This window comes from Petromyzon marinus, chromosome 25 (genome assembly GCF_048934315.1).
Source record: "Petromyzon marinus isolate PM22_M1 ecotype Great Lakes invasive population chromosome 25, UKy_Petmar_22M1.pri1.0, whole genome shotgun sequence".
NCBI lineage: Eukaryota > Metazoa > Chordata > Hyperoartia > Petromyzontiformes > Petromyzontidae > Petromyzon > Petromyzon marinus.
In genome coordinates this window covers 13,888,734-13,903,899 of record NC_133691.1, presented here as the reverse complement: position 1 = coordinate 13,903,899, position 15,166 = coordinate 13,888,734, and the positions used below count along the sequence as shown (strand labels likewise).

General features: G+C 42.1%; 1 protein-coding gene across 1 annotated transcript; it reads right to left on the bottom strand.

The window, feature by feature from the left end:
• Positions 1-232: 232 nt before the first annotated feature.
• On the bottom strand, positions 233-15,113 carry CENPN (centromere protein N). Its single transcript, XM_032960347.2, has 10 exons — positions 14,626-15,113; positions 13,214-13,259; positions 12,691-12,750; positions 8,244-8,317; positions 7,582-7,752; positions 5,789-5,890; positions 5,616-5,664; positions 4,747-4,868; positions 3,313-3,439; positions 233-1,871 (listed from the first exon to the last, which is right to left on the bottom strand). The coding sequence occupies exons 1-10, from the start codon at positions 14,794-14,796 to the stop codon at positions 1,729-1,731; spliced, it is 1,065 nt and encodes a 354-aa protein (XP_032816238.1). The 5' UTR covers positions 14,797-15,113; the 3' UTR covers positions 233-1,728.
• Between the last annotated feature and the right edge of the window lie 53 nt (positions 15,114-15,166).

Below are 15,166 nucleotides of genomic sequence, written 5' to 3'. Positions count from 1 at the left end.
TATAGGCTAGCACCAGTAATATTGTGTACCCACGTATGGCATGTATTGTCCCGATAGTGCTCGTTAAATAAAAGTGCCTCCAAGTCTGTCTCTGAGTTAGTCACTACATGTATGACGAGCACAAATCCACCACTGGATGAGGGCCTCTCCACACACCATACAAACCACTACCAGTACTGCCACCCACTCCAGAAGCTTAGCTTTGCTCACGAAACCCACCATTACAAACGAGTCTTAAAAAGTAGTTTAATAGAGTGATATTATACAGAGGAGAAAAAGCAGTTAATCCACTGCCTTTATTGAAGGCCTCCCCATGCAATGTCTGGGTATATTTCAACACATTTCTTCATAAGAGCTTCAACAGGTTGGCGAAAGAGGAGACCCCATAACTGGTTAAGATATAATTCACCACTCATTAGCTGTGGCCGGGAATCAAACTCGTGAAGCTAGGTTCATAGCGCAGTGTGGTAACAATTGTGCCCCTGCCGTACCACAATCCATAAACCCAATTCTGTACATTTTCAAAACAAATAACGTCAACGATACAAACGATGTCACTGTCACCCTCTTGAGGGTTTCACACCACTCACTGATGGCAATCTATCGTTATTGCATGATGTTATCTTTCTCGCCTGGTATACAGGTCATCGGTTCAATCCCGACCCTGACATGTGTATATTTGGAGTTGTTTTCCCTGTAGTCACGTGAATTTTTTAACAGGGTCCTCTTGATTTTTCCCTCTACATTTAGAAACATGCATTTAGATTATGTAGCTGCTTTAAATTTCGATATAAGGCACTTTCGTTGGGCTCTCATTTGTGGCCTGCTCATGTCTGAAAAATAACTAATAGCTCAGTGGGCTTTACCTGGTAAAATAAAAATGGTTTATATTCTTAGTTCTTTCGGTAAAGTCACGTTGAAGGGAAAAAACAAAATAATAAAATATATATAAAACAATAAAAATTCTCACGACGTTTCGACCATAACACAAACGGTCGTCTTCAGGTGTGTGACTTTACCGAAAGAACTAAGAATATGAATTACTGCAGTCACGAAAGCTTTAAATCAAAAAATGGTTTAGTTTATTTTAGTGATTTTCTTACCTTTCATATACTTTGCACTCATATAGGTGTTTTTGTTGTTGTAAAATTTTGTGACCTGCCCCGGATTTCTCCAGGATAAATATTCTGATTGCTATGGCACTGACAGCCTACCTGTCTGTAGTGCGACAGGGCTGTCAGTAGATAATGAGCAAGGCCAGTTGTTTGTCAGGTTATTTAGGATGCTACTTGACTCTGCATTGTCATTTTTCATTTCCTGATGTGACAAGCTGTTTTGCAATGGGATAAGTTGACGCGACATATTTCACACACTTGTATGAACAATTAACTATTTTGTTGACTTAATTTCTTAAAATTTCCGTTATTCACTGCATAGCTTGCATGGCTGATTTAAGTAAATCAAAAAGAGATTGTTTGCATAATGGTAATATTTTACCACATAAAACGTATTATCACTGCCATTTGTATTAATATTACTTAACTAAAATAGCAATTAAATCTTAATTGTATGTGCTCCTTGCTCCTGGGTCCCTCGAGTGATAGACAGGAAAGGGTGCCAGACATGTTGGTTTCCCTTTGTGTTAGTTTTGGCGAAGAGGACGTGAGCGAAAAGATAATGGGGTCAGGAATACAATTTTAGTACATGGGTTTGTAGCGGGACGGCACGTCACTGTGGCGTGTTCTCCACTGAGTTTCCAGTTGTGCTGACCATGAATGAGTTCGCCCCTTGCCTCTCCATGACCTTGAAGAAGTTGCGGCCACGTTGAGGCACCATGGTGAGTAATCCAGGCAGGGGAGCAGCTGCCAAGCCTGTGATGAAAGAGCCACATTTCATATTCATCAACTAAAACTGCTATTTCACTATTAGCATTGCTTCACGTCTCACTGAATATTTCCTGAATTGCTGGGAGAATGGAGTAGGTGGAACGGATGAGTAACCACCACCATGGCGATGTGTAAATGGTACGGAAATGTTTTGGGTTGCTAACCATTATATTTCTGGGGGAAATTGGCATTAAAGCAAATTGTCTCAAACATAAAAAGGAACATTATATTGTCTTGAAAAGGCTCAATGAGTATCATGAGTATTCATATTCTTAGCTCTTTCGGTAAAGTCCTGTATGGGAATGTTTGTTAAGTTCTAATTAAATACAATGTTTTGCTACAGGAGGCAAACTGAACATACCTGAAAAGACATTCAGGTATTAACTAAAAGATCCACACAGGCTGCGCTCAAAACCTGTTTGCTGTACTGCTACCCACTGGACATTTCGCAGGTCATCAAGTTATGCAGCTTCACGCAACAATATATATTTTAATTTAAAGCTTTCGTGACTGCAGGGATTCATATTACACCATCGGAAACCTCATTTGCCAGTAACAAAATATGATCATTGGTTTTTTACCCTTTTATCTGGCAACAAAACTGACACCTTTTTTACAAGGAGCCATGTTTACATTGACCACAATACCTGCGGTCGGAACGCAAACAAAAAACAACTGATAATGTATGCACTGTCCTTGAAATTGATTGGTCCACACCCGAGACAGCTTTCTTTAGAGCCTCGTCTCACATGGTGTTGGACCAGAAGACGCCAAAAGGCGCACAACTCAAAGACAATGCACTGGCAAAAAAACAATTATATTTTGTTACTGGCAAATGAGGTTTCCAATGGTGTAAATGCTTACCCGAGCTCTCATACTCTGCATTGTCTTTGAGTTGTGCGCCTTTTGGCATCTTCTGGTCCAACACCATGTGAGACGAGGCTCTAAAGAAAGCTGTCTCGGGTGTGGACCAATCAATTTCAAGGACAGTGCATACATTATCAGAGTTGTTTTTTGTTTGTGTTCCGACCGCAGGTATTGTGGTCAATGTAAACATGGCTCCTTGTAAAAAAGGTGTCATTTTGTTGCCAGATAAAAGGGTAAAAAAAACAATTATCAGGGATTCATATTCTTGGTTCTTTCGGTAAAGTCACGTAGAAGGGAAACAATAATTGTTTTATATTTTTATTATTTTATTGTTTCCCATCTACGTGACTTTACCGAAAGAACCAAGAATATAACAATATATATGTTTCAGCATGTAATATTTTTTTATAAAGACATCTGTTATTAAGCCTGTTCTGTTCGGAGGCAGTGTTAAAGATGAGCTTGGCCAGATTATTTGAATTGTGCTTGGGAACCATTGCCTATGCAGATTTGTTTGCTGTAATTGTTAAGGTCCTATTGGCCGAGTGCTGCGTAATACCGAGAGGGGCCAGAGACTTGACAGCCTCGAGTACGTTCTTGCTCTCCAGTTTGACCTTCATGCGGAAGTGCTCAGTGTGCCCCTCCATCTGCGGCACTACCTTGTATCCACGGAAGCGCGTGTCCATCTGCAGAAGTAAACACATTGTTTGGCGATGCTGCACTGGCAGTGGTGCACAAGCACAATTAACAACAAAAACACAATGATCAAAAACAGCGTGATATTAAACGAAAAAAGATAATAGATGCCGCTGGCAATGGCCCTGCTATGCTATGAAGAAACATCACTGCCTGAAACATTGCCTATTTTGTAACCTGCCTTTTAAGGCAGTGTTATTCACGAATTATTGAATTTTTTTTGTTAAATATACATCTAAAGAAGGGTTATTCAGTGGCCAAAGTCATGTTCTGTTTCTGATAAATACACTGCAGTGCTTGCACAACTTCTGAAAAGGCTGCCTTTAAAGGCCCTGCAGAAAGGTCTATTCCCAAAATGTTAGCGTGGTGAATGTTTCCATTATATGGCAGTGGTAATGAGGTGACAAGTTATTTAAATCTGTCCTTGTTCCCCACTGCCAGTTAGAAAAATGACTAGCTTTACTACCCGGCTTCGCCTGAGACTTGGATTCTTGTCTTGGATTAATACACGGCCTACGCGGAGATGTGAAGGGAATGACGTGAGCGCTGAAAATTGTCGCGTTCCCTTAGAAATTCCAGACAGCATAAGCTGTGCAACTTTAATGACGTCAGAGCTCAGCGTTCGAGAGTTTTTGCTGCTTCACACAAACAGCTGTATTTTCTGCTTTATATTTAAGAGCGAGCTAAAAATAGTCGCGTTGACTTAGAAAATCGAGACAGCTATGCCACGCATTTGTGCGGGATACAAGGCCTACGCGGAGGGTTGGGGGGGGGGGTAACGTCTGCAGGCACACAGCGTAACGCTGCCGCATGCGGGTGACATCATAGATGACGTCACCACTCACTTGCCGTGCAAAATAAATCCATTATTGCGCCCCCCCCCCCCCCCCAAAATACAAAAGTCTATTGTTCGACTTTAAGCATTGTGTACAGTCTGGAAGCTACCCACATGCCAAATTTCATGTTTGTTGCATGTTGGGAAGTATGCTAAACATTTCGAACTGACACACATTCACAAATTTCCCTTATATATATTAAGGTTCAAAAAGTCAATGTCCAGGTCAATACAGCTAATACCACTGATATCACCCTTAACCATTATTCCTTTAAATCCTGCAGCTTTTGCAAGATCTGATTTTTCTGTCCCACCATTTGGCGTTAGGTCTTCTCCTTGGACGTTGGGCTTCTGTACGTCCACTCAGTACTTGATAGCAATATTTGCTAGAAACATTGCAAGTTAAATTTTCTCGTTTTAAAAAACGTGTACGATCTTCGTGGTGGAGCGCATCGCCGATACCGCGTAGGAGAGGCTTTCCAGCGTGGGCTGTGGGGCATCCCCGAAGGCCTGGCGCGTCAGGGCCATCGTCCGCTGCTTCTCCCTCAGGTTCTCGTCGCAAGTGCGAGGGTCCAGCGGCGCCACTGCCTCCCACCATCAGCACAACCAAGTCAGGTATAGCCAGGGCTACATTTCTAGGCACGTGACAAAAGTTATACCAAACGTGGTTTTGCTGGGCACATATATTTCAGGGTCACCAACTCAGGCAGGCAAGAATTTACATCAGGAGTGAGGAAACGTTTCCTTACCAAGGGCCGAATAGGACTTTCAAATACCTTTGGCCAGCATTATATTAGTTGACAGTAAACTTTGATCACACAACTGTAGGCATTGACTGCTCAGACCTTCTAATAATAATACCAGATTCAAGCGGCTAAGATGCTCACAGTGATAGATAGTTAGTGGACCAGTCTTGATTTGAAGCTTTCGTGACTGCAGGAATCCATACTCTCTGGTTCTTTCGGTAAAGTCATGTAGATAGAAAAATTAATAAAAGCAACACATTTCGGTTGCAACACAAGCATCCGTCATCACCTGATGACGGACGCTTGTGTTGCAACCGAAACAGTCGTGTTTATTTTTTTTTTATATCTACGTGACTTTACTGAAAGAACCAGAGAGTATAGTTAGTCGACCGTTTTGAAATGGTAGGCCTCATGTGGCCACGGGCCACATGAAATTAGATCGTGGGCCATGTGCACCCCCTGGGCCATAGATTCCCCACCCCGGCATTAGAAAAACTAACCACACCATTGCATAATGTGGACAACTGCATTTACAAACACATGTTCTTAATTTGTATTGAAAAAATCCTGTTTGTAGAGTTTCACCTTTTTCTTGGACACTTGTCTCTTGTGCCAGCTTGTTGGGCCTGTAACCCTGAAAAATAAAATGGTGTTTTAAAAAAATTGCAATTCATTGAAAATATGGGCATTCTTAAATTTGACAGTGCCTCAAGTTCAGGCAGCCAAAAGTATTTAAACTCGGTCATTTTAATCAATACCTCGTTAGTCCTCCTGAGAATGATCTGTGCAAGAGATTCAAGGTTGTGGCCTTTCAGCGGCACCACTTGAGCTTCACTATAGTTCAACGTGGCTTGAAGTGCCTGGGACAAAAAAACATTGGTGAAATTTATAGTATGAAATTTATAGGTTAGGTTTTCATGTAATAATGGCTCACATTTAAAATAATGCTATGACATTGGTAAAGTGCACACATGACTTCTACTCGATCACAAGTACACTTCTGATCTCCATTGGTTTTTACCTGGTTATAAACATGTGTCAATACAGTCTGACATATTAGCTGGATTTTGGTGGATTATCGATACAATTTAAAAATATAAACAGAAGTAACACTATCCCCTTTAACGTTCACATCCTTTATAATTTACAGTATGATTTCCTACATTAAACGCATTGCAGTTTTCATTAACAATTTAAAAGTGTGCCAACAAGCTAATGAGCCTGCAATTGTTTTGTTTTATAATCCTTTCCAAAAATAATATTGAGGCATCAACTCATGATTGAGGCGTTTCAATTACATGTAAGCATCTATTAAAAGTCTGCAAATTTAGTGGTTACATTTTTGGTCAGATTTATTCAATAATGTCCAGTTACTCTTTGGTTCTATTCGGTAAAGTCATGTAGGCAAAAAATAAAACAAAAATCACGACGTTTCGGCCACAACACAAGCGGCCTTCATCAGGTGAAGGGACCAGACTGGCTCGAGGACAGCGCTGGAGTGAACACAGCCAAGCTCAGACCTCGACCTTTAAGCTGTGTGAGAGGAATTAAGGTGCCTTGACAAAGGAAATAGCATAAAAAAGTAGCATTTAATTGGCGGACTTAGCATGAACAGTGTAGAGGGGGTGAACATGTGCAGGCCGGCGAGGGGGGGAGGGGGAGTTTACATATTGATGGTGTGCAAAGGGAATTTTAAGAAGCTGCGAAAGTTTGGGGTACCACTACTTGAAAAAATATACTGTACCATTGAAAATTTGTTTAATGTTTGGTTCGATTTAGAACATCTTTCCAATGGTTGCTTAATTTGAAACCATCTTCTCGGTTGAAATTGTGTCTGTGTTTGTAAATCTGAATTGCCTCATGAACAAATCTCTGATAAAAACCCGTGGGTTTGCAAAGAACCTTGGTATCGAAGAAAATTATATCGTGATCACCCACAGCGTTGTAACAGTGATCAGCTACGGCAGAAAAATTCGTTCTGCCGTGTTTTAATTTGATTTGTGCTCGCGAATTCGGTCAGAGACATGTCGCTTTGTCTCCCCGATATAGCAATCACCGCAGGTACAAATTGAACATGTGCAGGCCGGCGAGGGGGGGAGTTGAGTTGACAGTCTGGTCCCTTCACCTGATGAAGGCCGCTTGTGTTGTGGCCGAAACGTTGTGATTTCTGTTGTTTTATTTTTTACCTACGTGACTTTACCGAATTGAACCAAAGAGTATGGATCCTTGCAGTCTCGAAAGCTTCAAATCTAGAATGTCCAGTTAGTCCTTAAGTCTGAGAGCTTTCCCCATTTCCATACTGAGAAAGGCAGGTGACTTCATCAAATGTAAAAACTAAATTAATCATTGGGTAATCGAATAATGGAAAATTTAGAAGCCAAACAATCACATGAGCAAGCTGGTTTTAGAAAATACTGTGTATTGTGTCACCAACTGCAACGTTACACCAGGCTTGTATATTTTTTATTGATATTCTGGAACTTAATATGGACCCTCAACATCCACTGTGTTGTACAATGCACAAAAGTGTTTAGTCCCAAAAGCCAATTACCTGGATGATGTAATCATTATAGGAGGCCTTCAGGTTCGCAATGAACATGTGGTGGCACTGCGGGTAAAACACGATGTTGGCCGTCTGGCCCATGGAGCCAGTACTCCGTGCACCCTCCATCAGTATCACTTGTATCCACACGGCATCCTCCCGAACGATCACTGCCACCACCTGGCAATCCGCATACATGCCACACCACGTGTTACAGCTCTCAATGTCAAAAAGCAGTGATTTCCTGCTCAAATTTGCATCGTCTATCCAGAGGAAAACTGCTGTTGACTTTGCCACGGCATGGTACTTATTTAATCCACCCCAGAGGGATTATGGGCAATTAAAATTCCCAATTAGGATTTGAACTTGCAATATTGTGAGCAGCTCGTTCTTCTTATAAGCCACTTAGCCAATAAAGAAATACAGACACATTGTTATTGACAACATTCCGAACGAGGTCTTAATTTTTAACTTCATATTTTCTGGGTAGCTGGTAGACTGGAGTAGGTGGCACATGGACTATTAGAAACAACTAAAAGCAAGAGGTATACTGGATGCTGGTGTGCTGGTTGCAGAAATATTTTCCGAGTTTCTGACCCAGACAGACCCAGGTACAATTAAGCCAAGCCAAAAGCGATTTTTTTTTACTGGATAGCACAGGAAGGGCTTACGTTTTCAAAATATGCAGAGATGTTTTCTTGCAGCTCGTACTCTAAATCTCCAGCATCGAAACACTTGTCTGCTTCTGTGAGAGAAAAGCATCAAATACAGATGACCAATTTATACAGTGAGGGAAAAAAGCATTTGATCCCCTGCTGATTTTGTACGTTTGCCCACTAACAAAGAAATGATCAGTATATAATTTTAATGGTAGGTTTATTTGAACAGTGAGAGACAGAATAACAACAAAATCCAGAAAAACGGATGTCAAAAATGTTATAAATTGATTTGCATTTTAATGAGGGAAATAAGTATTTGACCCCCTCTCAATCAAAAAGATTTCTGGCTCCCAAGTGTCTTTAATACAGGTAATGAGCTGAGATTAGGAGCACTCTTAAAGGGAGTGCTCCTAATCTCAGCTTGCTACCTGTATAAAAGGCACCTGTCCACAGAAGCAATCAATCAATCAGATTCCAAACTCTCCACCATGGCCAAGACCAAAGAGCTCTCCAAGGATGTCAGGGGACAAGATTGTAGACCTACACAAGGCTGGAATGGGCTACAAGACCATTGCCAAGCAGCTTGGTGAGAAGGTGACAACAGTTGGTGCGATTATTCGCAAATGGAAGAAACACAAAATAACTGTCCATCTCCCTCAGCCTGGGGCTCCATGCAAGATCTCACCTCGTGGAGTTGCAATGATCATGAGAACGGTGAGGAATCAGCCCAGAACTACACGGGAGGATCGTGTCAATGATCTCAAGGCAGCTGGGACCATAGTCACCAAGAAAACAATTGGTAACACACTACGCCGTGAAGGACTGAAATCCTGCAGTGCCCGCAAGGTCCCCCTGCTCAAGAAAGCACATATACATGCCCGTCTGAAGTTTGCCAATGAACATCTGAATGATTCAGAGGACAACTGGGTGAAAGTGTTGTGGTCAGATGAGACCAAAATGGAGCTCTTTGGCTGTGTTTGGAGGAGGAGGCATGCTGCCTATGACCCCAAGAACACCATCCCCACCGTCAAACATGGAGGTGGAAACATTATGCTTTGGGAGTGTTTTTCTGCTAAGGGGACAGGACAACTTCACCGCATCAAAGGGACGATGGACGGGGCCATGTACCATCAAATCTTGGGTGAGAACCTCCTTCCCTCAGCCAGGGCATTGAAAATGGGTCGTGGATGGGTATTCCAGCATGACAATGACCCAAAACACATGGCCAAGGCAACAAAGGAGTGGCTCAAGAAGAAGCACATTAAGGTCCTGGAGTGGCATAGCCAGTCTCCAAACCTTAATCCCATAGAAAATCTGTGGAGGGAGCTGAAGGTTCGAGTTGCCAAACGTCAGCCTCGAAACCTTAATGACTTGGAGAAGATCTGCAAAGAGGAGTGGGACAAAATCTCTCCTGAGCTGTGTGCAAACCTGGTGGCCAACTACAAGAAACGTCTGACCTCTGTGATTGCCAACAAGGGTTCTGCCACCAAGTACTAAGTCATGTTTTGCAGAGGGGTCAAATACTTATTTCCCTCATTAAAATGCAAATCAATTTATAACATTTTTGACATGCGTTTTTCTGGATTTTTTGTTGTTGTTATTCTGTCTCTCACTGTTCAAATAAACCTACCATTAAAATTATAGACTGATAATTTATTTGTCAGTGGGCAAACGTACATAATCAGCAGGGGATCAAATACTTTTTTCCCTCACTGTATACACACTAGCGGGAAGTACCCAGCGTTGCCCGGGTCAAAAATATATTTCAAAACTTCTCTTAAAAACCTTACATATACATACGCAGATACTAAGCTACTGTGAAAGCCCGGTGGCCCGTTTGTCCATTTCTCCAGCAACAAAATTATAAGAGGCTTGCACAAGTCCAGAAAGTTATAGAAAGTGGGGGGTAAATAGTTGGTCTAAAAGGTTTCTGAAAATTGTCGACCCCCCCCTCAAAAAATATCTTTACCCCCAGTAGTATCTATTGATTCTGCAATTGTATCTACTGATTGTACAGTAGTATCTACTGAGCCAGTAGTAGCAACTGACTGTTTAGTAGTATTTAGTGACTGTAGTAACTACTGACCAAAGAAGTATCTACTGGCCCTATAGTAGTATGTACCGACTCTATAGTAGTAACAACTAACTCTATAATAGTATCAACTTACTATCGTAGTATCTACTAACTCTATAGCAGTATCTACTCACTCAATAGTAGTATCTAATGACTCTAGTAGCTACTGACCATAGTAGTATCTACTGACTGCGTAGTAGTATTTACTGACTGTAGCAGTATTTAGTGACCGTAGTGGTATATACTGACTGTTTTAGTATCTACTAACTCTATATAGCAGTACCTACTATGACTACAGCAATGCATACCGACTGTGGTGGTACCTGCTATGATTACAGCAGTGCATATTGTGGTGGTACCTGCAATGACTACAGCATTGCATACTGACCATGGTGGTATCATGCTTTCACTACAGCAGTGCATGCTGACTATGGTGGTTATCTTGCTATGACTACAGCATTGCATGCTGTGGTGGTTCCTGCTATGATTACAGCTTTCACTACAGTAGTACATGCTGACTCTATCTTATATATGAAAGGGAAATTTGTGAATATGTGTCTGTTCGAAATGTTTAGCATAATTGCCGACATGCAATCAACTTATATAATCATACTCACTCACACTACCATTGACTCACTCACACAACATACCCTGGGGGTGTCATGCTGCCAGCTATGGCTGCAAGTTTGGTCATACATGTTATTTATATCGTTTGTTAAATGAAAATCACAGTTCCTATGATTACTGTTGTTAAATTGTTTTCATAGCTTTATTTTGGTGATTTAGAAAACATATGGTTAATCTATCTTATAGTTGTTATTGTTTGACTTGCATCACACTGGGATATGAGCACACAGTGTTGTAACACTTTTTTTATATTTGCTGGTTTATCCAGGATGGTTCTGTTAAGCGTCGTCGCTTCAAAACGATTCTAAAGAAATCTAAAACCTTCGATTCCTTTGCGCGATTTAAAGAATCGATTCTTGGCGCGCTCGGGTTTTATTTTAGTTTAAACTAATGAGTAATTTTTTCATTTGTATGTTATGTTTTTAAGTTTTCAGACGTTTTAAAATATATATTTGCCAGGGGCAACTCGTGTCAGCGTTTCGCGCATGCGCAACAGCGAGCCGGGCGGCAAAAGTAAAAAAATAAATCAAGAAAAATCGCACTACTTAATTAAACTACTTTAAAGGTGACGGATTGGAAAACGGAATAGCCTATTCCCACCGCGAGGCTCGGGATGTGCCGCCCGGCAATTTTTTTTTTGGCCTCAACTCCCCACCATCGGAGCGCCAAATCCCTCACAAGCGAGCGTACACAGAGGGACAGACAGACGGACGAACAGACAGACAAAAAATGCCTTTTATAGGTTAGATGATCAATTACTATGGGATGTGTAATTTGGATACGTATTTCTAATTAATATTTAAATTACAGGTAGTCCCCGACTTACAAATATCTGACGTACGAACATCAGTACTTACGAACACCAGCACTTACGAACACCGATAAGAAATTATTTTTTAACCATCCAATTTGCGAACATTTGCTCGTACTTGCAAAACTGAACCATGGAACTATTATATCCGGCGAAGCGATACTCCACGAGATGTAATGAGTCCCAGCATTAAGCATAATGCACGGCAGTGAACTGGTCGCAACATGTTTCGTGCATAACATCGTATGCTGTTTGTACTATTGCTTAAGTTTTTATATCATTGTAACCCTCATGTCTGAGAAACGGAAGACTGATTGATGCAAGTGATGTTGCTGCAGCGAGGAACTGCCGCACCATTGATTTGGAGATTAAACTGGACACAATAAAGCAGTCTGAGAAACGTGAAACTCCGACGAACATTGGATGTGCATTAGGCCTGAACCAGTCGACGGGAGGACCAATAAAAGGCAAAGCTTGAATTATTGAACATGTCAAGGGCTCGGTGTCTATGAAGTCGACCAAAATTCCAAAGCAAAGGGAGTGGTGTGATCAGTGAAATGAAAAAAAAAAATTGATGCATCTCTCCTGTTATGCAAGCAAGCCAGCATCAGGATTCATGTTACTTTACATTTTATTTACTGTACAGTATTTATTACAGTATTACATGCAAATGCACAATATTTATTCTTATTGAGTTTAACTTTTTGTTGAACAATAGCAGATTTTATAACACTGACCGTATGTACAGTAGATTAGTGAGTTCCAAGATACAAACCATTCGACTTAAGAACAGGTCTTAGGAACGAAACCCCTTCGTAAGTCGGAAACTACCCGTATTTAAATAACATAGTTTAAGATTATGCCCATCTCTATTCTTTTTTACTATTTACACTGAAGTTTTGTTCTCACCTCGTCCAACTGGACAGCAGTGCAAGTGTGATATTTACCCTGGGGGTTTAGAAGCTGGAAGACTGTCCACTGTTTCTTATTGGGGGTTTTCTGCAGAGCTGCCAAGGCAACAAAACATGACAGATAGAAGTGTTGATCATAGAAAAACATCGCAAGTCTAAACTGACAGATGCCTGTGAGCAGTAGCCATGTGCTGATTTCACCCCATCACCCCACAATTCATTTCCATGTGGTTGTGATTCAAGTAAAAAAATTGAGCATTGCCTTATCTGTACCATGTCACATGTTGTATATGTATTGATTTTTCTCCCATGGTCTTGTTTATTGTCTGTTTGTTACCTTTGAAAATAATCACGTGTAGTTTGTCTCGATTGTTTGTTCTCATCTATAACATTCGTTCTGACTCCTCTATACTATCTCATTCGATCAAACCTTTCGCATGTAAGAATATAATCGGTTCTTACGCACACCATTTGATGCCTGTATGGCGAGTGTAAGAATCTACTTTAAGCCAAACATTTTGACATGTCCAGTGTCGTGAGCAGTTGACACGAGCCTTACAGAGAAGGCTGAGCTCAGCCACCTTCTTCAGCTCCACATTATTCTCCTGCAAGATAGAAACAAACAAAATCAGTAAATTCCACTCAGGTGTAATCTCAGCCCATCACATTTCTGAGATGCATAAAATTAGTGGGATATAATGGGGGGGGGGGTCTTTAGTTGCAGTCCTATGGATATATTTCCCACCACTATAAGAATGTGGAATTTTCACCACTGGCTTGGGGCTATTAGCAAAGATGAGCATCACCTCAATATAATTCGGGAGTTGGAAAAACTAACAACTTTATTCTGAACAAGGTTTCAGCTGTTAAGGCCACAGACCAAGACGTTGGCCTGGGAAGAGGTGATTCTAAGTGTGTGAACCAGGACGTGAAGGATGGTGAAGTGGATGTGTGGAGGTATGGCCAACGACAGGAACGAGTGGAGGAGGACCGAAGGCAAGACCCCACATGGAAGATGCTTGGGCTGTTAATCTATGTTAGGGGTCTTCCATAAATGGCGTCACGCACCTGGGGGAGGGGGTTCATATATTTGTGACGATGTGTGACAAGGGGGGGGGGGAGTTTGAGAAATGACGTCACATGAAAATGCGCAACTTTAAATATAGACAACACGTTCTACTTTAATTTTGATTTAATGCTTTCGTGACTGCAGGGATTCATATTCTTGGTTCTTTCGGTAAAGTCACGTAGAAAGGAAACAATAAAATAATAAAAAAGCTCGTTGTTTTATATTTTTATTATTTTATTGTTTCCCTTCTACGTGACTTTACCGAAAGAACCAAGAATACGTTCTACTTAATTAAATAGACGTCACATTAAAAACGCACTACAATGACAATAGTTTAAAGCGATTTGAAGCGTGTTTTATTTTCAAAATGGAAATATGGTTTTGGGGGGGGGCAGAGCTTTGTGACCTCATATTTGAGAGGGGTCTGACTTTTTGTGACGCCGTGTGACGGGGGGAGGGGGTCAAGAATCGTCCAAAATCGCGTGACGTCATTTATGGACGGCCCTCTTATCTCTCGACTTGGTCCAAAGCCAGAACTTGTACATTACGTGACGCCCTAGCCTCAACACAGACATTCCAGGTATGCCCATAACCTTACCGCTAACCCTACTCAGATCTAGCACACGTGTACCCCTCACTTTGCCTAACATAAATCTTGCTCAATCCTGACTCTACCCAGGTCTGCCACTCACCCTAAACCAAACCTCTACTCTCACCCTTAAACACTAATCCTCTGCCTAACCCAAACATTGCATCTCATACGTATGTGTGTATATATATGCAGCACATTTGTCAATCATCTACTAGATGACAATGCGGAGGGAGAATAAATATCTGAACATACTTTACGACAATTTGTCAATGCTTGTTGGTGTAGGCAGGGGGGGGGGGTACAGATGCACCTTGCAGAAGCGCACGGCCGCCGAGATGAGGTTCCCCTTGCCGGCGCGTGTTACCCGGCCCAGCGCCTGCATCTGCGACCCCGAGAAGGCGCCCCAGGCCTCCAGGACAGACAGGCACTCCGCCTGCCTCAAGCGGTACATGGCGTGGCGCAGAAGCACCCACGGCTCCATTGCCGGCGTGAAAGAGTAGGCCAACGCACCGAGTGCCGCGGCTGCTGAGCTGTGGGACGCGAGCGCACAGGCCCCCTTTCGCCGGCCCGTAGCGTGAGCCACCAACCAACTTGCAGGCTTCACGCCTTTATTTTTTGTACCTTTTGAGTACACACAACTGCCTTATCTTCAACCGTAATCGCTGTCGATTGCCGCTGTGGCAACGATGAGGCGTTATTCGTCGTGTATCTTGCGGCGGCGCTTACAAAGCGTCGCGAGTCGCTCGCGCAGCTCGTCATAGAAGCAGCCAGCGCGTTGCCGCCATCTCGTTCGTATGTGGGGTGGGGAGGAAGGGGGAGTTCAGGGGGGTCAATTTAAGCGTCTCAGCCAA

Bases quoted from the DNA above. Each gene is read 5' to 3' on its own strand.
- CENPN (XM_032960347.2), bottom strand. From the start codon at position 14,796: ATGGAGCCGTGGGTGCTTCTGCGCCACGCCATGTACCGCTTGAGGCAG. The intron at 5,665-5,788 runs GTATTGATTAAA...TTTATTTTTCAG, and splicing joins TTCTCAGGAGGACTAACGAG to GGTTACAGGCCCAACAAGCT. The intron at 3,440-4,746 runs GTATCGGCGATG...TTACTTCTGCAG, and splicing joins TGGAAAGCCTCTCCTACGCG to ATGGACACGCGCTTCCGTGG.